Source organism: Haliotis rubra, unplaced genomic scaffold, assembly GCF_003918875.1.
Source record: "Haliotis rubra isolate DU_JTF1 unplaced genomic scaffold, ASM391887v1 Scf893, whole genome shotgun sequence".
In the NCBI taxonomy this organism is placed as follows: domain Eukaryota; kingdom Metazoa; phylum Mollusca; class Gastropoda; order Lepetellida; family Haliotidae; genus Haliotis; species Haliotis rubra.
This window is the reverse complement of record NW_025767627.1, coordinates 14,373-40,131: the sequence shown is the minus strand read 5'-3', so window position 1 is coordinate 40,131 and position 25,759 is coordinate 14,373. Positions and strand designations below refer to the sequence as shown.

The 25,759-nt window shown below is 43.7% G+C and overlaps 2 protein-coding genes across 2 annotated transcripts; one reads left to right on the top strand and one right to left on the bottom strand.

The window, feature by feature from the left end:
- Window positions 1-283: 283 nt before the first annotated feature.
- LOC124263676 (platelet-activating factor acetylhydrolase IB subunit alpha2-like) lies at window positions 284-5,674 on the bottom strand. The gene is made up of 5 exons (XM_046698332.1): window positions 5,530-5,674; window positions 4,190-4,279; window positions 3,309-3,428; window positions 2,247-2,369; window positions 284-1,451 (listed from the first exon to the last, which is right to left on the bottom strand). Exons 1-5 carry the CDS (start codon window positions 5,593-5,595, stop codon window positions 1,131-1,133), a joined length of 720 nt encoding a protein of 239 aa, XP_046554288.1. The 5' UTR covers window positions 5,596-5,674; the 3' UTR covers window positions 284-1,130.
- A 5,328-nt stretch (window positions 5,675-11,002) lies between these two features.
- Window positions 11,003-22,482, top strand: LOC124263673. The gene is made up of 4 exons (XM_046698331.1): window positions 11,003-11,134; window positions 19,100-19,247; window positions 19,910-20,197; window positions 20,430-22,482. The coding sequence occupies exons 2-4, from the start codon at window positions 19,199-19,201 to the stop codon at window positions 21,137-21,139; spliced, it is 1,047 nt and encodes a 348-aa protein (XP_046554287.1). The 5' UTR covers window positions 11,003-11,134; window positions 19,100-19,198; the 3' UTR covers window positions 21,140-22,482.
- Window positions 22,483-25,759: the final 3,277 nt, after the last annotated feature.

Sequence of the window (25,759 nt, the reverse complement as noted above, 5' to 3'; positions counted from 1 at the left end):
TAGGGCATATCGTACTAGGAACGACATACTCAAAGTGTAGGACATATCGTACTAGGTACGACATACTCAAAGTGTAGGACATATCATACTAGGAACGGCATACTCAAAGTGTAGGACATATCATACTAGGAACGACATACTCAAAGTGTAGGACATATCATACTAGGAACGGCATACTCAAAGTATTGCACCACATATCGCACTAAGAGCGACATACTCAAAATGTAGAGAACAAAAATACTGTGATACTCATAGTATAAGGAAAGAAGAATGTTAAAACATATTGAACAATGTAGCACTATATATTGTCGACGTCAGTGTTCGAAATGAAGGTGAGTCTTGGGATCCTCACAGTTATTATAGTTACCAGGGCGACCACCTTGAAATCTTAACCGAGATCACTGGAGTAGCAGTTGGTAAGGGCCCCTTGGTTTTATCAGCGTATAACACCTGTCTGATGGACACATTCCACATGTAGTCTCCCATCTGTGAATAACTTTGAACAGATACAGAGCTCGACACATTCAAAGCTTCTCTAAGACATACAACTGAACACGCTTGCATGGAACACATATGCATTTGAACACAGAGCATTAACAGTGCAGCAGAGAACGGGTCCTGGAGCCATGTTGGTTCAGGGAGCCGTGGTTCTGAGAACTATGATTCTGAAACCCTCCTCCTCCGAAGAAACTCCTGGACCCATGTTACTTAAGACAGTGACTCTGGAAACTCTGATTCCTGGAACTCTGATTCCTGGAACTCTGATTCCTGGAACTTTGATTCCTGGAGTTCTGATTCCTGGAACTTTGATTCTGGAAATACAGAATCTGGGAACCATGACTGCAAGAACAGCAGCTCCTGGAATCGTAAGTCTGAGAACCCAAACTGTAGGAACCATGTCCTCCCGTAATCATGACTGGAAGCAAGATTTCAAGAGCAGCATCTCCAGGAACCAACTCCCCAGAACCATGACTCAAGAAATGTAGACTCATAAACCCATTAGGAACCAAAACCCTAATGACCATTATCTTCAGGAACAAGATCTAGAACCAAGGCTCCCAGAACCATCATCTTCAAGAACCAAATCTGAAGGAACAGCCACTCAGGAACTGTGAGCCATGAAAGAGTAACTAGGCCTTGTCCCCAGCCAACTCTCCAGCCATAGACACCGTCTCCACGGATGTGCTCTCCACTTTCACAAATGTCTGCAAAAGGTTCTGAATCTCTTCCAGAAGTGGTTCACAGATCTTCTGATATCCCCGTCTGGTCATGTGAAGATAGTCGTGCATATCGTGGTGTGTTATCTTGCCGTCAGCACTGACGAACCAGCTGGCGTCGATGTTGAGGAAGGTCACGTTCCCTTTATCCTTCAGCTGCTCTGCGAGGCTTGTGTTGATCTGCAGGATCTTCTCCCGGAGTATGTTCGGGTTCTCTCCACGAGGGGGAATGCCCTAGATAAAACCAAGTCGTCATTAGCATTTTAGCCCTAAACTTCAGATCAGTTGTTTGAAAATATTTATATCACACAAAGTTCAAGCAAAAAAATTCTATTTGGTCAAAATATTTAGTTGATAGGAAGAAAATGAAATGTGAGGAAATGGGAATTGAGGAATGCAACAAACCGTTGTTTATATGCCAACAGAAGCATGACAGTCATTCTCTTCCCACAGAGGTTACTTGTCATATCTTCCTACGAACCTCTGTTCTAATACGGTCATATTTCCCGGTTCTCGTAAAATCCCCTAGCAGCAAAAGATCGCAACACGAATTATCTCCCTTCTTTCCATCCAATCAGATCACGTGTTACATCGACTTAGATTCAACTTGACTAACACAAGCAAATGTGGGGCCACAAATATCCCCCATCTGCCGGGGTGTTGATGTTACACACAAGACGTTTAATGGCTAGCTTGTCCGTTGTCAACGAGGGCGATGGAGACGCCACTGATCTGTCATAACATGACTGAATTCTGTCTAGAAGAAACGTTTGCGCATCGCACAGGGGAAGAAGTTTAGTTTTCTCGAAGTATACGGAAATTACCGAGGCCTTGCGAATGATCACTTTTGAAACAACGTCGCTGACTGCACAACTAAATCTGATTGCCTCCAATCACGAGTCTTGAACACTCACACCATGAAAGGGCCGTATTAGAACAGAGGTTACGTAGGAAGATATGATAGGAGTAACCTCTGTGGGAAGAGAATGCATGACGGTATGTTTTAATGTATCCTTGTAACCAACTGACCATGACGACGACTTGACACTGTGGCTGCTTGGCCTGTATGGCGGACACAATCTCCAGGATGCCACCGACCACCTGCTCTCCAGTATGGCCGTGGTTGTTGGTGCCAACAAGCATCACCACCACCTGAAACACGGATCACCACACCTAAAACATAGTTCAACACACCTGAAACATGGTTCAACACACATAAAACAAGGTTCAACACACCTGAAACATGGTTCACCACACCTAAAACATTGTTCAACACACATGAAACATGGTTCAACACACCTGAAACATGGTTCAACACACCTGAAACATTGTTCAACACACCTGAAACATGGTTCAACACACCTGAAACACGGTTCAACACACCTGAAACACGGTTCAACACACCTGACATATACTGGACAAGAGGACAGGAATGGGAGGACATATACTGGACGAGAGGACAGGAATGGGAGGACATATACTGGACAAGAGGACAGGAATGGGAGGACATTTACTGGACAAGAGGACAGGAATGAGAGGACATTTACTGGACAAGAGGACAGGAATGAGAGAACATTTACTGGAGAAGAGGACAGGAATGGGAGGACATTTACTGGAGAAGAGGACAGGAATGAGAGGACATTTACTGGAGAAGAGGACAGGAATGAGAGGACATTTACTGGAGAAGAAGACAGGAATGAGAGAACATTTACTGGAGAAGAGGACATGAATGAGAGAACATTTACTGGAGAAGAGGACAGGAATGAGAGGACATTTACTGGAGAAGAGGACAGGAATGGGAGGACATTTACTGGAGAAGAGGACAGGAATGAGAGGACATTTACTGGAGAAGAAGACAGGAATGGGAGGACATTTACTGGACAAGAGAACTGGAATGAGAGGACATTTACCGGACAAGAGGACAGGAATGAGAGGACATTTACTGAACAAGAGGACAGGAATGGGAGGACATTTACTGGACAAGAGGACAGGAATGAGAGAACATTTACTGGAGAAGAGGACAGGAATGAGAGGACATTGAATGGTTGACAGAACGGGGAAGGAGACCGAGAATGCTGGTGGCGGACCCACCTTGGGTTCCATGTTGTCCAGTTCTCCATTGTGCACGCGCCACAACACGTGCTGGGTTTGGTCGGCGGCGCCGACACCGAAGTTGAGACAGTGGAGAGGTTCAAACATCTGCTGCCAAATCTGAAAGTCAACATCAGGCATTCATCAGAGACAACAGACACACATCAGACACAAGCGACATGCATGTGACATCACAGACGTATCTGGCTACAGTGACTGTCAACCTTTCATAGAATCAGATTAACCCTATGATCTGTCTCTGATGGATTTTGATTGATGACTCATTATAAAAGAGGATTAGTGTGGATTGTTGAACAGAGGAATTGTCCTGTTGGGCGAAAATGTGGAGAGGTTTTTTTACTGTTCTTGGGAACACAGAAACAGAGGTTTCCACTACACCTCGAGCAGAAAGGGGAGAGAAGCAGCAAGATGAGTCAGGATAAGAAGAAAAATTGAATCAAACAAAAATCAGATTAACTGTAAATGGTATTTCGGAACATTAATTTCCTGTTCAAATTTTCAAAACATCTTCATCTTGAAGTGCTCAACTCCAAATTTCTGCAAACAATGCAGATTTTGTAAACTTATTGCGTGATCATGATTCACAATGAAGAATAAAATCAAACCTTTCTAAACAATTAGTGTCCAGCATCAATCACTTCAACGCCCTGGAATCAACCATTTACAGGCTGATGTGATTGGATGGAACATTGCCGATATACAATGATAACTACTTTGTTTGTTAGATAACTACTTTGTTTGTTAGATAACTACTTTGTTTGTTAGATAACTACTTTGTTTGTTAGATAACTACTTTGTTTGTTAGATAACCCTAACAAACTGACCAACGCCAAGGGCGACATCACTGAGTGCCTACTTACTGGCATGTGTTGCAGTTGTGCGATCAGCGAGTCTCCGATAAACACGACCTCCGGCTCTCTCTCCTTGGCCTCAAGCAGGAAGCGCTTGTGCTGCAACACAGAAGCACATCATGTCTTTAAACTGATGTCATACAGTAAAACCAAGCCCTGCTGTGAACCACACATACTTAACACAGGAACACTGTATGTCTTTAAACTGATGTCATACAGTAAAACCAAGCCCTGCTGTGAACCACACATACTTAACACAGGAACACTGTATGTCTTTAAACTGATGTCATACAGTAAAACCAAGCCCTGCTGTGAACCACACATACTTAACACAGGAACACAGCATGTCTTTAAACTGATGTCATACAGTAAAACAAGCCCTGCTGTGAACCACACATTCTTTACACAGGAACACTGTATGTCTTTAAACTGATGTCATACAGTAAAACCAAGCCCCGCTGTGAACCACACATACTTTTACTCAGTAACACTGCATGTCTTTAAACTGATGTCATACAGTAAAACCAAACCCTGCTGTGAACAGCACATACTTTACACAGTAACACAGCATGTCTTTAAACTGATGTCATACAGTAAAACCAAGCCCCGCTGTGAACCACACATTCTTTACACAGGAACACTGTATGTCTTTAAACTGATGTCATACAGTAAAACCAAACCCTGCTGTGAACAGCACATACTTTACACAGTAACACAGCATGTCTTTAAACTGATGTCATACAGTAAAACCAAACCCTGCTGTGAACCACACATACTTAACACAGTAACACAGCATGTCTTTAAACTGATGTCATACAGTAAAACCAAGCCCCGTTGTGAACCACACATTCTTTACACAGTAACACAGCATGTCTTTAAACTGATGTCATACAGTAAAACCAAGCCCCGCTGTGAACAGCACACTCAGGGGAAATGTCTTGTCCATGATGCCACTGGTGGTTGTGAGGGACACAGTTTCGTCTGAAGATCCCAATCACATGATAAAAGCATATTTGTTCTGTTTGCCCTGCGAGACTTACTCCTTCCGACATGCACAAGAGGTGGTTGAGATGTTTAACTAGTTGTACTTCACATGGGACGAGTTGAACCTGGTTTAATTTAATGTCTGAAATTATTGTTTAGAAATAGTTATTTTATCTTAAATATTTGCTATACATAATTTTACTTCTGTGGAATATGTTTTGGCAATGAAAACATCAGCAATAATTAATTCATCCTCCGGTAAAGCCGGTGGGACGGGCACCTGTCATCCTGCTCGTGTCGCGGTCGACACTGCCACAGTCATTTCCTGTCGCTTCTAGCTCGCGATTCTCACGTGCATCACGTACCAAGCTCATCCAGCGTCCGTCTCCCTGTACATCCTCCACAACTTGAGCTTCCGCCGCCGGGTTCATTCTTTAACAGGCCAGACAATCGGGAAAATGTCACAGATAATGATAATGTGCCTTAAACTTCATCAACATTTAACCGGAAGAAAGGTTAGACAACTCTAATATCCGACGACAACGAAGACCGCTAAAACTGGTATCCGTGCATGGAAGACCCATTTTTATAGCCGAATGATTTCTGTAACAGCGTTAACAGGGGCTACACAATCAGACATGGTTGAACACGAATAGGTTTAATGATATTTGGTTAGTAGGACGTGGGTGTACGAGTTGGAATAATTTGAGACCACTTTCTAATGATGTTTTGTGAGGACAGAGTGACTTCAATCAACAATCAAACTAATGGCAAACATTTTTCTGTTGAATTTACAATATGTCAGGGGTTCAATCTTTTTTTAAAAGCCACTTGCCACAGGGCAAGTGACTTTAAGAAAAGTAACTTGTCCTGACTAATTTTCCACTTGCCCTGATTTTATGACATAATTATGATGATGTAATTATGAAAGAAGAAATCAACATGGTATTTGATGTTAATGTTTACTGGACTATTTATTGAAAAGTGATAAATAGCAAAGAAAGATAACTCTACTTTATTATCATTGCGAAATTTAATAGCTACATTTTGAGCAGATATTAAATTAAATCGAAGTTTATTTGCAGTTTGAAACCATAAGTAGAAATTATCTAGTAGCCCATGGTTAAGTAAGATTCCATTATTTGATTGCCCGAAATGAAAACTTACTTGTCCCGGGCATCGGGCGATGGGGTTTTGAACCCCTGTATGTCAGTGTTTTTTTTCAACTGTCTAAACGATAATTTAAATACTACCAGCATATCTTGACATTTTCAAACTAGTGATATTGTCGAAGGTTATTATTGTTTCAGGGTCGAAACAACCAAAAATGAAACAATTTTGCTAATTTTAGAAAGCAGGGGGTCGGGAAAACATAACCGATTATCGATGAATATTGATACTGGTCAGGAATTTACTTCGAGTGGACAGAGGACCCGTGTGGGTACAGGACACTTGTGGGTACAGCACTTGGGTGGGTACAGGACTCGGGTGGGTACAGGACTCGGGTAGGTACAGGACTCGGGTAGGTACAGGACTCGGGTAGGTACAGGACTCGGATAGGTACAGGACACGTGTGGGTACAGGACTCGTGTGGGTACAGGACACGTGTGGGTACAGGACACGTGTGGGTACAGGACTCGGGTGGGTACAGGACTCGGGTAGGTACAGGACTCGGGTAGGTACAGGACTCGGGTAGGTACAGAACACGTGTGGGTACAGGACACATGTGGGTACAGGACTCGGGTGGGTACAGGACTCGGGTGGGTACAGGACACGTGTGGGTACAGGACACGTGTGGGTACAGGACTCGGGTGGGTACAGGACTAGGGTGGGTACAAGACACGGGTGGTACAAGGCTTGGGTGGGTACAGGACTCGGGTGGGTACAGCAGGGCTCGGTCGGGTACAGGACTAGGGGGGGTAGAAGACTCGAGGGGGTACAGGACTCGGGGTCACAGCAGGGCTCGGGTGGGTACAGCACTCTGGTGGGTACAAGACTCGGGTGGGTAGACCTGGGTGGGTACAGGACTCGGGTGGGTACATGACATGGGTATCTAGAGGAATCGGGTGGTACAAGACTTGGGTGGGTACAAGATTCGGGTAGGTACAGGACTTGGGTGGGTACAGGACTCGGGTGAGATACGGGACTCGGGTGGGTACAGGGCTCGGGTGGGTACAGGACAGGACTCGGGCAGGTGGGCTGGGTACAGGGCTCACAGGACTCGGGTAGGTACAGTGGTGGGTACAGGACTCGTGGTGGGTAAAAGTCACAGGACTAGGGTGGGTACAAGACACGGGTGGTACAGGACTCGGGTTGGGTGGGTACAGGACTCAGGTGGGTAAAAGTCTGTTGGGTACAGCAGGGGGTCAGGACTCGTGTGTACAGGACTCGTGGGTGCAAGCAGGGATACAGGACCAGGTGGGTAGGGGTCAGGTGGGATACAGGACTCGGGTGGGTACAAGACCTGGGTGGGTACAGGACTCGGGTGGTTACATGACATGGGTATCTACAGGAATCGGGTGGTACAAGACTTGGGTGGGTACACGATTCGGGTAGGTACAGGACTTGGGTGGGTACAGGACTCGGGTGAGTAGAGGACTCGGGTAGGTACAGGACTCGGGTAGGTACAGGACTCGTGTAGGTACAGGACTCGGGTAGGTACAAGACTCGGGTGGGTAAAAGTCTCTTTGGGTACAGGACTCGTGTGGGTACTGGACACGTGTGGGTACAGGACTCGTGTGGGTACAGGACTCGGGTAGGTGCAGGACTCGGGTGGGTACAGGACTCGGGTAGGTACAGGACTCTGGTGCGTAAAAGTCTCTTTGGGTACAGGGACTCGTGTGGGTACAGGACTCAGGTACAAGTGGGTAAAGTCTCTTTGGATACAAGACTCGGGTGGGTACAGGACTCGTGTGGGTACATGGCTCAGGGTGGGTACAGGACTCGGGTGGGTACAGGACAAGTGTGGGTACAGGACTCGTGTGGGTACAGGACTCGGGTAGGTACAGGACTCGGGTGGGTAAAAGTCTCTTTGGGTACAGGACTCGGGTGGGTACAGGACTCGGGTGGGTACAGGAGTCGGGTGGGTAAAAGTCTCTTTGGGTACAGGACTCGTGTGGGTACAGGACTCGGGTGGGTAAAAGTCCCTTATGGTACAGGACTCGTGTGGGTACAGGACTCGTGTGGGTACAGGACTCGTGTGGGTACAGGACTCGTGTGGGTACAGGACTCGGTGTGGGTACAAGACTCGGGTGGGTAAAAGTCTCTTTGGGTACAGGACTCGTGTGGGTACAAGACTCGTGTGGGTACAGGACTCGTGTGGGTACAGGACTCGGGTGGGTAAAAGTCTCTTTGGATACAGGACTCGGGTGGGTACAGGACTCGTGTGGGTACAGGGCTCGGGTGGGTACAGAGGTCTATGGGTACAAGATTCGGGTGGTTACAAGACTCTACATATACTCGTCTATACCTCCCCTGACACCTGGTTACATACCCTCAAGAACTCTCTACATATATACTCGTGCATACCTCTCCTGGCCCTGGTTACATACCCTCAACAACTCTCTACATATATACTCGTGTATACCTCTCCTCTCCTGACACCTGGTTACATACCCTCAACAAACCTCTACATATATACTCGTGTATACCTCTCCTGGCCCTGGTTACATACCCTCAACAAACCTCTACATATATACTCGTGTATACCTCTCCTGGCCCTGGTTACATACCCTCAACAACTCTCTACATATATACTCGTGTATACCTCTCCTGACCCTGGTTACATACCCTCAACAACTCTCTACATATATACTCGTGTATACCTCTCCTGACCCTGGTTACATACCCTCAACAACTCTCTACATATATACTCGTGTATACCTCTCCTGGCCCTGGTGACCCTCAACAAACCTCTACATATATACTCGTGTATACCTCTCCTGACCCTGGTTACATACCCTCAACAAACCTCTACATATATACTCGTGTATACCTCTCCTGGTCCTGGTTACATACCCTCAACAAACCTCTACATATATACTCGTGTATACCTCTCCTGACACCTGGTTACATACCCTCAACAAACCTCTACATATATACTCGTGTATACCTCTACTTGTCCTATATGTGACCCTCAACAAACCTCTACATATATACTCGTATATACCTCTCCTGACACCTGGTTACATACCCTCAACAAACCTCTACATATATACTCGTGTATACCTCTCCTGGCCCTGGTGACCCTCAACAAACCTCTACATATATACTCGTGTATACCTCTCCTGACCCTGGTTACATACCCTCAACAAACCTCTACATATATACTCGTGTATACCTCTCCTGACCCTGGTTACATACCCTCAACAAACCTCTACATATATACTCGTGTATACCTCTCCTGGTCCTGGTTACATACCCTCAACAAACCTCTACATATATACTCGTGTATACCCCTTTCAACACTGGTTCAAAACACAGTCTGTGTGATTAATGATGTTTAATAATCTTGTCTTTGTCTACCGGCTGTGCCTTAATAGATACACTTGTCAGTGTTCGGTGATACATACCCTCAGTGCGAGTGTGTATACAATAGGGTACAAGGGCAGGCGTTCAATGGGACATAAAGGCTCCTTATATAGCGTTTAGTGCTCAATGTAGCGCTATGTGAGACGTTTGTATACAGTGCTGATCTTCACAGCAGATTGTCCCCAGTATATTGGATCGATGACAGTTGACATATATAAAGACCGTTCGTCTATTAATGCAATACATATGTTGCTTATATTCTACGTTATTCCAAACGGGTTTTGCCTTGAACAGAATACAGGGCAGTAGGTTGACGTCAGGTCTTGGCCTTTGTCCCGTGTGTCAAACTAGGTGCCCGTCTGCGAGTTATTGATTTTACACATTGCCTATTACAGCCCCTACCTCTAAGTATTCCTCTTTATTCTATCCCCCTACCACCCCTCCATATCCCCTCCACTCTACTCCACCTACCACTTCCTACTGGGGCTTTCCTACCTCCATGCTTATCTACCTCCACTCCTCCCCCTGACCATCCCCGTGTCTCTTTCTCCCCCGGCTGCCTCCCTCTTTTCCATCCCCCCTGTCCACTCTGTCCTGCTCCCATCCCTCAGCCGTTCTACCTCCTGCCTGGGGCCACCCTCCTGTGATGTCCTGCCATCCACTCCTCTTTCCTTGGCCTCTTGCCACGCTCTGTAAATCCCCCACCATCCTACCTCAACCTTACCACTCCATCTCTACCTTCCTAACTCTGACCTCCACCTCCTCTATACCCACCATCATGTAGGTGCCTCAACCCTACTGACAATCCTGTTCTCCACCGTCTCTCAAGTCTCCTCCACCACTGTACTACCACTGGGACTACCACTGCCTCCACTCCCATCTCTCTATCTCCCCTACCACTCACTGCCGTCCTAACACAGGTTGCCCAGGACAGACTACTACTGCACTACCTCCCTCCTACCATCCCCCTCTATCTCCCCTACCACCCACTGCCTTCCTAACAACAAGTGCTGGGACGGACTACTCTCACTGCACTACCTCCCTCCTACCATCTCTCTATCTCCCCTACCACCACTGCCGTCCTAACAAGTTACCCAGGACTACCAGACTACCACTGCACTACCTCCCTCCTACCATCTCCCTGTCTCTCCTCCTACCACCTGTCTGCCGTCCTAACAAGTACCCAGGACAGACGAGCACCACACACAATGGTCCCCTCGTATAATCCACCACCACCACTGCCCGCCCACCCGACGTATCGATACAGGTGATTGGTTGCTATCGATCTATAGAGATCCGATCAGGAGATAGACAGCAAAGGGATCGAATAACACAGAACACTGTCTTTCCCAGCCAGCGGCTAGCCAGGCGTTACTGAGACAGGAACGACATACCACACGGGCTATCTGTTTGCCACGACATCACAGCGACGACTCACAGGTAAGTGACAGGCTGACATGGCCGTAACCGAAGACGCTATGAGTAGACCAGCCTGTCAGGTGTTAGACAACCAGATGTCCGCTACTACAAGCGTGATCCGGTTCCTTGGTAGAGACACACACTTTCAGCACTAGATCTCAGCCATGGGACGTTCAAACTTGTATCTAAACTCCCGCTAAAGATCAACAGTATGTTTGTTCTTACGGTAAGAGCTATCGTGGCTAACTTTGTGGAACTCAAACCAATAAACTATTCCCATGTGGGAAAAGTGTATACATGTATTTGTATATTTGTTAGCAAGCGTTTAACTGATATTATTCATCCGTAGGTCTATTGATGAGAAGATTGATTAAAGATGGATGACTGGACTAGGTGAACCAGGTTTAGTAATCTCTGGTATCCGTGACATTGTGGGAAGGATGTAGCTCCTTATAACCTCACAGCAGTCTAGCGCGGGTTGAGATAGTCACAGATTTAAAGAGCCGCCACTGCCGGGGAAGGGAGGGGAGCGGGGGAGAAGAACCACTGATAATTTACGCTGTTACAATGGTATAACTTACATTAGGGTGGTCAGGAAGTTACATTTAAGTTCTATTACAGACATATTGTGGTTTGTCAAGTTATATATATGTTATACCACTGACATATTGTGGAGGTCAAGTTATATATAAGTTATACCAGTGACTTATTGTGGTTGTCAAGTTATATAAGTTATACCGGGTGACATATTGTGGAGGTCAAGTTATAAATATGTTATACTACTGACATATTGTGGTTTGTCAAGTTATATGTTATTCTACTGACATATTGTGGTTTGTCCAAGTTATATAGTTATACTACTGACATATTGTGGTAGTCAAGTTATATATATGTTATACTACTGACATATTGTGGTTGTCAAGTTATAATAAGTTATACTACTGACATATTGTGGTAGTCAAGTTATAAGTTATACTACTGACATATTGTGGTTGTCAAGTTATAAGTTATACTACTGACATATTGTGGTTGTCAAGTTATAAGTTATACTACTGACATATTGTGGTAGTCAAGTTATATATAAGTTATACTACTGACATATTGTGGTTGTCAAGTTATAAGTTATACTACTGACATATTGTGGTTGTCAAGTTATATATAAGTTATACTACTGACATATTGTGGTAGTCAAGTTATATATAAGTTATACTACTGACATATTGTGGTTGTCAAGTTATATATAAGTTATACTACTGACATATTGTGGTTGTCAAGTTATATATAAGTTATACTTCCACTGACATATTGTGGTTGTCAGTGAGTTATATATAAGTTATACTACTGACATATTGTGGTTGTCAAGTTATATATAAGTTATACTTATTCTGACATATTGTGGTTGTCAAGTTATATATAAGTTATACTCCTGACATATTGTGGTTGTCAAGTTATATATAAGTTATACTCCTGACATATTGTGGTTGTCAAGTTATAAGTTATACTCTAGTGACATATTGTGGAAGTCAAGTTATATATAAGTTATACTACTGACATATTGTGGTTGTCAGGTTATATATAAGTTATACTTATACTGACATATTGTGGTTGTCAAGTTATATATAAGTTATACTACTGACATATTGTGGTTGTCAAGTTATATATAAGTTATACTACTGACATATTGTGGTTGTCAAGTTATATATAAGTTATACTACTGACATATTGTGGTTGTCAAGTTATATATAAGTTATACTACTGACATATTGTGGTTGTCAAGTTATATATAAGTTATACTACTGACATATTGTGGTTGTCAAGTTATATATAAGTTATACTACTGACATATTGTGGTTGTCAAGTTATATATAAGTTATACTACTGACATATTGTGGTTGTCAAGTTATAAGTTATACTACTGACATATTGTGGTTGTCAAGTTATAAGTTATACTACTGACATATTGTGGTTGTCAAGTTATATATAAGTTATACTGCTGACATATTGTGGTTGTCAAGTTATAAGTTATACCACTGACATATTGTGGTTGTCAAGTTATGTGTAAGTTATGCCACTGACATAATGTCGTAGTCAAGTTTTACGTTATACCAGTGACATATTGTGGTTGTCAAGTTATATATACGTTATACCAGTGAGATATTGTGGAATTGAAGCCAGAGAGCTACAACATGCCGACTTGAACCTTTCCTACAAATCTACTATACTAATACTGACAATGATAACAATTATTCGACTTAAAATGAAGTGACAGAATACGTAACTTATCTTCTACATGTAGGTTTTCAGCTGTCACAACACTCAGTGTATGTAATCAGCTGTTGAAAATAAACCGGGAACAATCTTAAAAACCACGCCTCCGCCATATTGGTTACACTGGTCACTTGACGAGCCGAGGCATACCCTAAGGGGCTTTCTGAGCAGTGACCACTTTCCCTTATATAGTCTCCCTGCTTTAACATAGACTTACGACAACAGTAGCGCTAAGGTGATCGTAACTCCCCAACTGTAACATAGACTTACGACAATCGTAGCGCTAAGGTGATCGTAACTCCCCAACTGTAACAGACTTTCGACAATCGTAGCGCTAAGGTGATCGTAACTCCCCAACTGTAACATAGACTTACGACAATCGTAGCGCTAAGGTGATCGTAACTCCCCAACTGTAACATAGACTTACGACAATCGTAGCGCGAAGATGATCGTAACTCCCAAACTGTAACATAGACTTACGACAATCGTAGCGCGAAGATGATCGTAACTCCCCAACTGTAACATAGACTTACGACAATCGTAACGCTAAGGTGATCGTAACTCCCCAACTGTAACATAGACTTTACGACAATCGTAACGCTAAGGTGATCGTAACTCCCCAACTGTAACATAGACTTACGACAATCGTAGCGCTAAGGTGATCGTAACTCCCCAACTGTAACATAGACTTACGACAATCGTAGCGCGAAGGTGATCGTAACTCCCCAACTGTAACATAGACTTACGACAATCGTAGCGCTAAGGTGATCCTTACTCTCCAGTCAGAACTCTAACATAGACTTACGACAATCGTAGCGCGAAGGTGATTGTAACTCCCCAACTGTAACGTAGACTTTCGACAATCGTAGCGCTAAGGTGATCCTTACTCCCCAACTCTAACATAGAGTTACAACAATCGTAGCGCGAAGGTGATTGTAACTCCCCAACTGTAACGTAGACTTTCGACAATCGTAGCGCTAAGGTGATCCTTACTCCCCAACTCTAACATAGAGTTACAACAATCGTAGCGCGAAGGTGATTGTAACTCCCCAACTGTAACGTAGACTTTCGACAATCGTAACGCTAAGGTGATCGTAACTCCCCAACTGTAACATAGACTTACGACAATCGTAGCGCTAAGGTGATTGTAACTCCCCAACTCTAACATAGAGTTACAACAATCGTCATCTGTGCGAAGGTGATTGTAACTCCCCAACTGTAACGTAGTCTGTATACCTGTCTGTATTTATGCCTGTCTGTCTGTACGTATGTATGCTTGACTGTGTGTGTGTGTCTGCCTGTATGTATATCTTTCTTTCTGTAAGTGTGTGTGTGTGTGTGTGTGTGTCTGTCTGTGGTCTGTCTGTCTGTTGTCTGTCTGTGTGTCTGTCTGTTGTCTGTCTGTGGTCTGTCTGTCTCTGTGTGTGTGTCTGTTTTCTGTCTGTCAGTGTGTCTGTCTCTCTGTATGCATGTCTGTCTGTATTTATACCTGTCTGTCTGTACGTATGTATGCTTGACTGTCTGTGAGTGTGTCTGTCTGTCTGTATATCTTTCATTCTGTAAATGTGTCTGTCTGTCTGTCTCTCTGTATGCATGTCTGTATGTATTTATACCTGTCTGTATGTATGTATGTTTGACTGTCTGTGACTGTGTCTGTCTGTACGTATATCTTTCATTCTGTGTGTCTGTCTGTCTGTCTGTCTGTCTGTCTGTATGTGAGTATTGAAGGCGGTATATATTAATCAAGCCTATTGGCTGACTGTTACCATGAGATGCATTAGTCTGACCACCCGATCTCGTCAGTCGCCCCTTGCAAGACACATTGTTTGCTCCAGATCGCCCAAGCTCCAGATCGCCCAAGCTCCAGATCTTCATGAGGGTGCTTCAAGGCCAGGGGTCAAACCTCCGACCTTCTGCTCTGTCCAGTTGACCACGCCGTGCGGTCCCAATCAGTAACGGGATTGTACACAGGTTCATGCTATCAAACACTAGTGCACCACGCCTAGACGTACTGCCACGACTTTCCTCTTTGAACATTTCTGATGGGACATAAACCATTTTACCATGACTTCATAAAATTTGATTGTGATTGGTTAAGTAGTGTCATTCGGAAGCATAATTATATTCACATTATAGACCTTTTTCAACACAGGATGTATTTTAAAAAGATCCTATATACACGGTTATGGTACAATGGAGATATTGTGTTGGAAAATCAGAGGTATATAACGAAATTACGAAAGCTCTTAATTTGGTTTAAAACCGAAATGAGTTCCTGCATTGAATTCTTGCCTTCTTGAGTGTGGAGTGCAGATAAGGACCACGCCAGGTTGTACTCCGCTACAGACTTCAAGTCTTGACTGACAAGCTGTCTGTACACAGATATAGTGGCGAGTGTTTGTTTAGCCCTCAACACGAGGCTGACTTGCGGATAAACCACTACACTCAGTAAACATGGCGCTGTTTATCTCAGTGCACACGAAGTACCTATTTACGTTACTGCACGCATTTAGTGGACTTCGGTGATTACTGTCAAAGACAACTACCACCATTCCTACTACTACTACCACCACCACCACCACCACCACCACCACCATTACTACTACTACAGTTCTAGCGCTGCTTAATTTATCAGCGGCTTTTGATACCATTGACCATGTTCAACTAACTGAGTGTCTGAAAACAGAATTTGGTATTCATGGCACAGCTCTTGGATGGTTTGTCTCATACCTCAATAATAGGACACAATCTGTGGTCATTCAAGACGTGAAATCGTGTATGCATCAGCATACATACGGAGTGCCACAAGGTTCCGTTCTTGGGCCCATTCTCTTTTCTCTATATGAAGAATCTCGGCAATATCATTCGGCATCATGTTGTGATGTACGAGTCATATGCTGATGACACCCAGCTGTTGCGTTCCACTAAACCGGACTCACTTCCAGCCGATATGTCTATAATCGAAGACTGTATCCTTGACTCCAAAGCATGGATGATACAAAGGAAGCTGAGATTAAATGACAGTAAGACCGAGGTTTTGCTGTGTGGATCACCCAGTAGCACTGCTAAGGTGGATGTGTCTTCGTTGGTAGTGGGTAATGAGAAAGTTCCTTTCAGTGATTCCGTGAAAGACCTTGGTGTTTTTCTAGACTCAAATTTATCCATGGAAACACAAGTAAACTCTGTTTGTAAGTCATGCTATTTTCATCTCAGAAATATTGCTTCCATTCGTGATATTCTGACATTTGATGCAGCTCACCACCTAGTTCGTTCACTTGTTCTCTCACGTTTGGATTATTGCTGCAGTCTTCTTGTAAATATCCGCCAAGATCTATTGTCCAAGCTCCAGAGGATTCAGAACTCTGCGGCGCGACTGATTTGCCGAGTCAACAAGCGCAGTCACATTACACCATTGCTGATATTGCTTACATTGGCTGCCCACGAAACAGAGAATAGAATATAAAATCCTCACTCTCGCTTTCAAGTGCCTCCATGACAAAGCTCCAATCTATCTCAAAGATCTCCTCAGTGAATATGTCCCACCACGGCTTTTAAGATCAAGTTCTAATTGTCAGTTGAATGTCCCCAAGGTCAGATTAAAGTCCATATGGACATAGACAGTTCTCTTACACAGCTCCTTTCTGGAACTCACTGCCTCTTCACATCCGACAAGCCGCGTCCGTGGAATCTTTCCAGTCCCAACTGAAAACTTTCCTTTTAAACAAGCTTATGAACTTTAATCCTTTCTTCAGATCACTCTATCTTTTTAGCGCCTAGAGAAATTGCCTTGCAGTTTGATTTGTGCGCTATACAAGAACACTTATTATTATTATTATAAATACTACTACTACTACTACTACTACTACTACTACTACTACTACTACTACTACTACCAACATTCCCACTACTACTACTACTACTACTACTGCTGCCACCACGACCACTTCTACTACTACCACTTATGCTATTACCACTTATGCTATTACCACTTATGCTACCACCACAACAGCTACTTCTCAATGTAGTGTCATCTATGATATAGACAGACTTGCCCAATGTTTACAAAAGGCAGGCGCTCGGGCAATTCTCGGAATGATTTATCTACGTCAGTTTTGACACAAAGCTCACAACGATAGCTACTTGACACGATCACATAAACCAATAGTGTCGTATTGTATTCGCCGTATTGTTCAAGACGGCCGCTCGTCCTTATCGGAATTAAACACGTATTTGCGGAGTTTGTGTCAAGTACGCAAAGAGCTTTTCGGGATCTGTGTGGCATTTCTTTACCCGCCAATTGAAAGGATGTATAATCTTATACGTAGTTGTTGGTGGATGAATGTAGGGCTCCAGCTATCAATATTGTAGTAACAACACAAAACGTAGACAGCAATACATGCCACTGGTCACTATACACAGCAAACTACGGTTATAACGAACACCCCTATAACTGACTGCTTTCAGCCCGGGCCTCTTGTATGTTGCACTCAAACTGCGCGTGACAAACTATGTTAACTTATCACGAAAATTGTTGGTCATTGGCGTTCGTTATACCCGTAGTGTATTGTAAATACAGTATCCCCTGAGTTCGATATACCCGTAGTGTATCGTAAATATAGTATCAAATGGATTCGATATACCCGTAGAGTATCGTAAATACAGTATGCCCTGGCTTCGATATAACCGTAGTGTATTGTAAATACAGTATCCCCTGAGTTCAATATACTCGTAGTGTATCGTAAATACACTATCCCCTAAGTTCGATATACCAGTAGTGTATTGTAAATACAGTATCCCCTGAGTTCGACATATACCCGTAGAGTATTGTAAATACAGTATCCCCTGAGTTCGATATACCCGTAGTGCATTTTAAATACAGTATCCCTGAGTTCAACATACCCGTAGTGTATTGTAAATACAGTATCACCTGGGTTCGATATACCCGAAGTGTATTGTAGATACAGTATCCCCTGAGTTCGATATACCTGTAGTGTATTGTAAAGTACAGTATCCCTGAGGTCGATATACCCGTAGTGTATTGTAAATGTAGTATCCCCTGAGTTCGATATACCCGTAGTGTATTGTAAATAAAGTATCCCTGAGTTCGATATTGTATTGTAAATACAGCATCCCCTGCGTTCGATATACCCGTAGTGTATTGTAAATACAGTATCCCCTGAGTTCGATATACCCGTAATGCATTGCAAATACAGTATCATCTGGGTTCGATATACCCGTAGTGTATTGTAAATACAGTATCCCCTGGGTTCGATATACCCGTAGTGTATTGTAGATACAGTATCCCTGAGTTCAACATACCCGTAGTCTATTGTAAATACAGTATCCCCTGCGTTCGATATACCCAAAGTCTATTGTAAATACAGTATCCCCTGAGTTCGATATACCCGTAGTGTAATGTAAATACAGTATCCCCTTAGTTCGATATACCCATAGTGTATTGTAAATACAGTAACCCCTTAGTTCGATATACCCATAGTGTATTGTAAATACAGTATCTCCTGGGTTCGATATACCCGTAGTGTATTGTGAATACAGTACCCCCTGAGTTTGATATACCAGTAGTGTAATGTAAATACAGTATCCACTGAGTTTGATATACCCGTAGTGTATTGTAAATACAATATCCCATGAGCTCGATATACCCGTAGTGTATTGTAAATACTGATGTTGCTGTATTTCCGACAATTTCCCTTCCAGATGTACCCTCGCTCACCGTGGCGCGAAGCTCAACATTTTCACTCACGCTATAATAATCTTCAGGACGGGCTTCCATATTGCAACTTGAGGTGAACACAGATGGACCGGAAACTAGACGACTCGCTTCAGATACTACCATCATGTACAAGTGAGTAGCATTTGTGTTGTGAAAGAATAGATAGGAGCCTCTTCTGAACGTTTGCGGCGTTTGTATTACATATACTCAACCGCAAAAGAAACGCCACACCGATAGATAACTAATATGTTTCAAAAAAAAAGACTGAAAGAAACATTCATGGTAAAATCCATGGTAATATGTGGAGTAAAACTGTTAAGACGTGTGTTATTACCTGACCAGACATGCTACTTACTCCTAGGCCAAATGTAGAGACAACATCATAATATGATACACCAGGCCTTATCACCCATACTGCATGTCCTGATCATGTAGAACACCAGTGCTTGTCACCGTCCATTAAACCATGCAGTTAATACTCATGAAGTTGGTCTATGAACATGTGGACACTGTTTCAACAGCAGGGTAATCCTTGTTTGTTTTCAGCAACCTGATACATTCTGTGTCTAGTTCCACATTGCCAAGAATCTCTGGAGGGTGGGAGTTGTCATACCAACTACTGGATAACGCTTTTACTGCTGCTCAGAGATCCTAAAAGATAGGGACTTTTCTAACATTTGGCCTAGGACTATACTGTTATGTATTTGACCAGCACTATCGGAAGTAATGAAACATGCACGCCAAGTACTTTCTCATCTTTCTGACACTGTCTTTAATGCACGTGATTCCCCTAGGCCCAAACCTGGAGATTGAGGAGGCCTGTGTCAACACCTGGTGCTGCCACCTAGCGGAAGATGGAAGACTTGTCAATCAGAACTCATCTAAACCAGTGCATGACGGGAAGGTCGTGTTATCAAAACACTCGAGCAGCAGGGGAGACAACGTTTCCTGGGCACGTGACAGAGACAAACGCCCGTCTTCTCCTTTCATGTTGAATACCCAAAACACATACCGTTTCCCGAGCAGTCCTGGGTTATCTCCCTTCTCGACCGGAAGTGATTACAAGCGAGAGATGACGTCATGTAAGAACCAGCTTTCGAATTGATGCCGTGGATCACGGTCCTCAAATGACATTATATGAGATTCCACTTTTAGGGCCATATAGAATCCAGAACGTTCTGGCGGCAATGTTATATACCTTATCGAACAGTGATGAATAATTCTGTAAACGTCTTTCATATCATATCATACACAGATCTTAGGCATTTGTCCAAATTATATTGCTTAAAGATTCACATTTTCATTTCCCAACAGCGTATCGAGGCCGACATTCTCCACTACCAGATGTCTTCCGTTACGATGATGGAATGACGTCTCATGACCCCACATCCGGATATGTGTCGCCGTTGAAGACCTCTCGCCAGCGTCCCCCACGACTGAAGATCTACCCAGGCGCCCTAGCGTCGTCCAGTCTTCGAGGTTTTGGTCAGCGCTACTGGCAGGTGGAGGCAACCTGCAACCTCAAAGTCCATCTGTACGGCTTGCCAGTGTTCGAAGCTGGCGTCTCATTAGCCGAAGCGGCCGACACGAGCGGTCTTGTAGACGTAGCTGGCAAAACATGGCTACTAAGACTGACTACATGCTATGATCACCCAGATCACGTGTGTGTCAGGGCTGTCAACGGCTGTCGCCCTTTGTGTCATTTCCCTGTGAAAGAGTGTAGAAAAAACGAGACCTTCACGCTCAAATATGGCTTCCTGTTGAACTTTGACCGGCGGGAGCTTGTTGTGATAGACCTTGCCAGGATGGATGTTCTGCACGTGTTTGAGAACGTTGACACGTCACGTGACCTGTGGCCCGTGTTCGGCGTGTTCAGTCGACACCGGCATCACGTGCAACTTCGTCTGGTGTCGGGAAAACACCTGCGGCTTGAGAGTGCGGTGTCCGCTATCATTTCCAAGATGATTAACAGGCAGACGGATGAACATTCACAGAACTCTTTTTTTGCAACCAGCTTTCGCTAATCAATTCACCAAAGCCACGATCTATAAAGCGTTGCTTGTTTCTCACCTAACGCCGCACTCAGAAATATTCCGGCAAACAAACAAAGCAAACAAACAAACAAACAAACAAACAAACAAACAAACAAACAAACAAACAAACAAACAAAATAGAACAAGCAAACTGTTGCCAGTATAAGTGAGAAACAATAAATGTTGTCATGTGTAACTGTCTGCAACATGAAGTCTCACAAGACGGACTCTAATTAATCTATCTTGACCAGAACACAAGAAAACGCCTCTACTCCGTGGTCGTCGTCTCAGGACCTCCATGCTGTCATGTTAGGAACGGATTATGTGTCTTGGTTGGCACTGAGGTCCACTGTCAACCCAGGGGACACAAGGACAATCATCTAGGGAAACACCTTTCTTTTAGTCCAAAACCTAATGAGAGCTATGGTAAAAGTAACGTCCACATGTTGACAACAGTGGTTGTGCTACGCCCGTTATGTGCACGCGAACCTCGGTAGGGCAAAGAGACGCGACCCCTACCATGATGCATTAGTCACCACTGTCCCCTTGTCCCGCAACGTGTCGGTCACCAGCGACTATGATGGTTCCGTGTTGGTCACCAGTGATTGTGATGGTGCCATGTTAGTCACCGATGATCGTTGTTTCGGCAAAACGCTATTGAACAGCAGAGTCCGTAACAGCTTGAGTAATGTACAATCTCAGTAGAACAGCAGAATCCGTAACAGCTTCAGTAATGTACAATTTCAGTAGAACAGCAGAGTCCGTAACAGCTTCAGTAATGTAAAATCTCAGTAGAACAGCAGAATCCGTAACAGCTTCAGTAATGTACAATCTCAGTAGAACAGCAGAATCCGTAACAGCTTCAGTAATGTACAATCTCAGTAGAACAGCAGAGTCCGTAACAGCTTCAGTAATGTACAATCTCAGTAGAACAGCAGAATCCGTAACAGCTTCAGTAATGTACAATCTCAGTAGAACAGTAGAGTCTGAATAACCTCAGTAACGTACAATCTCAGTACATCAACTTAACGTGAATAGTTGATCAATATGCCAGTTTCTTATATAACCGTGGGCGAGAACCCCATGGGAAAAAAAAACATATTTGGAGATCGAGGTCCATGCCCGTGATTGGCTACTCCATGGTGATGACCTAGGGTCAGATTATAACGGACTACTTTCCTGATGAAAATTAAGTGATAAGTTACTCACGGTTTAATCAACTGCAGATCTGTTACTCGTGTCAAAAACTTTCATCGCTGTATACCTTTCACTTACATTGTGTGTACCTTGTAAGTAACTACATATTCATGAAAAAACTAAACTTAGAGTATCTAGTAATGCGTTTCTATCTTCTTTTGTTTCTGCGGAGTGGGCATAGTCACGACTTCAAAATGGCTTCAACAATCAGTAACATCTGTACCATCATACAAAATGTACAACATTCGTACTTTTACAGGGGACATACGACAAGTTCCAAGGTATCGTCTTGCAATAAAATTGTTCGTGGTGAAATCGACTTGGCTACTAACTTTATTGTATCTAACACGTCAGTGACGGTAACAACATGGATGTTGTCAACACGTCAGTGTCTGTAACAACATGGATGTAGTCAACACGTCAGTGTCTGTAACAACATGGATGTAGTCAACACGTCAGTGTCTGTAACAACATGGATGTAGTCAACACGTTGGTGTCTGTAACAACATGGATGTAGTCAACACGTCAGTGTCTGTAACAACATGGATGTAGTCAACACGTCAGTGTCTGTAACAACATGGATGTAGTCAACACGTTGGTGTCTGTAACAACATGGATGTAGTCAACACGTCAGTGTCTCTAACAGCATGGATGTAGTCAACACGTCAGTGTCTGTAACAACATGGATGTAGTCAACACGTCAGTGTCTCTAACAACATGGATGTAGTCAACACGTTGGTGTCTGTAACAACATGGATGTAGTCAACACGTCAGTGTCTCTAACAACATGGATGTAGTCAACACGTCAGTGTCTCTAACAACATGGATGTAGTCAACACGTCAGTGTCTGTAGCAACATGGATGTAGTCAACACGTTGGTGTCTGTAACAACATGGATGTAGTCATCAGGTCAGTGTCTGTAACAACATGGGTGTAGTCAACACGTTGGTGTCTGTAACAACATGGATGTAGTCATCAGGTCAGTGTCTGTAACAACATGGGTGTAGTCAACACGTTGGTGTCTGTAACAATATGGATGTAGTCATCAGGTCATTGTCTGTAACAACATGGGTGTAGTCAACACGTTGGTGTCTGTAACAACATGGATCTAGTCAACACGTTGATGTCTGTAACAACATGGATGTAGTCATCACACGTCAGTGTCTGTAACAACATGGATGTAATCAACACGTCAGTGTCTGTAACAACATGGATGGACATAGTCAGCCCGTCGGTGTCTGTAACAACATGGATGTAGTCATCACGTCAGTGTCTGTAACAACATGGATGTAGTCAACACGTCAGTGTCTGTAACAACATGGATGTAGTCAACACGTTGGTGTCTGTAACAACATGGATGTAGTCCACACGTCAGTGTCTGTAACAACCTGGATATAGTCAGCACGTCGGTGTCTGTAACAACATGGATGTAGTCATCACGTCAGTGTCTGTAACAACATGGATGTAGTCAACACGTCAGTGTCTGTAAAAACATGGGTGTAGTCAACACGTTGGTGTCTGTAACAACATGGATGTAGTCAACACGTTGGTGTCTGTAACAACATGGATGTAGTCCACACGTCAGTGTCTGTAACAACATGGATATAGTCAGCACGTCGGTGTCTGTAACAACATGGATGTAGTCATCACGTCAGTGTCTGTAACAACATGGATGTAGTCAACACGTCAGTGTCTGTAACAACATGGATGTAGTCAACACGTCAGTGTCTGTAACAACATGGATGTAGTCAACACGTTGGTGTGTCTGTAACAACATGGATGTAGTCAACACGTCAGTGTCTCTAACAGCATGGATGTAGTCAACACGTCAGTGTCTCTAACAACATGGATGTAGTCAACACGTCAGTGTCTGTAACAACATGGATGTAGTCAACACGTCAGTGTCTCTAACAACATGGATGTAGTCATCAGGTCAGTGTCTGTAACAACATGGATGTAGTCAACACGTCAGTGTCTGTAACAACATGGATGTAGTCAACACGTCAGTGTCTCTAACAGCATGGATGTAGTCAACACGTCAGTGTCTCTAACAACATGGATGTAGTCAACACGTCAGTGTCTGTAACAACATGGATGTAGTCAACACGTTGGTGTCTGTAACAACATGGATGTAGTCATCAGGCCAGTGTCTGTAACAACATGGATGTAGTCAACACGTTGGTGTCTGTAACAACATGGATGTAGTCATCAGGTCAGTGTCTGTAACAACATGGATGTAGTCAACACGTCAGTGTCTGTAACAACATGGATGTAGTCAACACGTCAGTGTCTGTAACAACATGGATGTAGTCATCAGGTCAGTGTCTGTAACAACATGGATGTAGTCAACACGTCAGTGTCTGTAACAACATGGATGTAGTCAACACGTTGGTGTCTGTAACAACATGGATGTAGTCAACACGTCAGTGTCTCTAACAGCATGGATGTAGTCAACACGTCAGTGTCTGTAACAACATGGATGTAGTCAACACGTCAGTGTCTCTAACAACATGGATGTAGTCAACACGTTGGTGTCTGTAACAACATGGATGTAGTCAACACGTTGGTGTCTCTAACAACATGGATGTAGTCAACACGTCAACATGGATGTGTCAGTGTCTGTAACAACATGGATGTAGTCAACACGTTGGTGTCTGTAACAACATGGATGTAGTCCACACGTCAGTGTCTGTAACAACATGGATATAGTCAGCACGTCGGTGTCTGTAACAACATGGATGTAGTCATCACGTCAGTGTCTGTAACAACATGGATGTAGTCAACACGTCAGTGTCTGTAACAACATGGGTGTAGTCAACACGTTGGTGTCTGTAACAACATGGATGTAGTCAACACGTTGGTGTCTGTAACAACATGGATGTAGTCATCAGGTCGGTGTCTGTAACAACATGGATGTAGTCATCACGTCAGTGTCTGTAACAACATGGATGTAGTCAACACGTCAGTGTCTGTAACAACATGGGTGTAGTCAACACGTTGGTGTCTGTAACAACATGGATGTAGTCAACACGTTGGTGTCTGTAACAACATGGATGTAGTCCACACGTCAGTGTCTGTAACAACATGGATATAGTCAGCACGTCGGTGTCTGTAACAACATGGATGTAGTCATCACGTCAGTGTCTGTAACAACATGGATGTAGTCAACACGTCAGTGTCTGTAACAACATGGATGTAGTCAACACGTCAGTGTCTGTAACAACATGGATGTAGTCAACACGTTGGTGTCTGTAACAACATGGATGTAGTCCACACGTCAGTGTCTGTAACAACATGGATATAGTCAGCACGTCGGTGTCTGTAACAACATGGATGTAGTCATCACGTCAGTGTCTGTAACAACATGGATGTAGACAACACGTCAGTGTCTGTAACAACATGGATGTAGTCAAC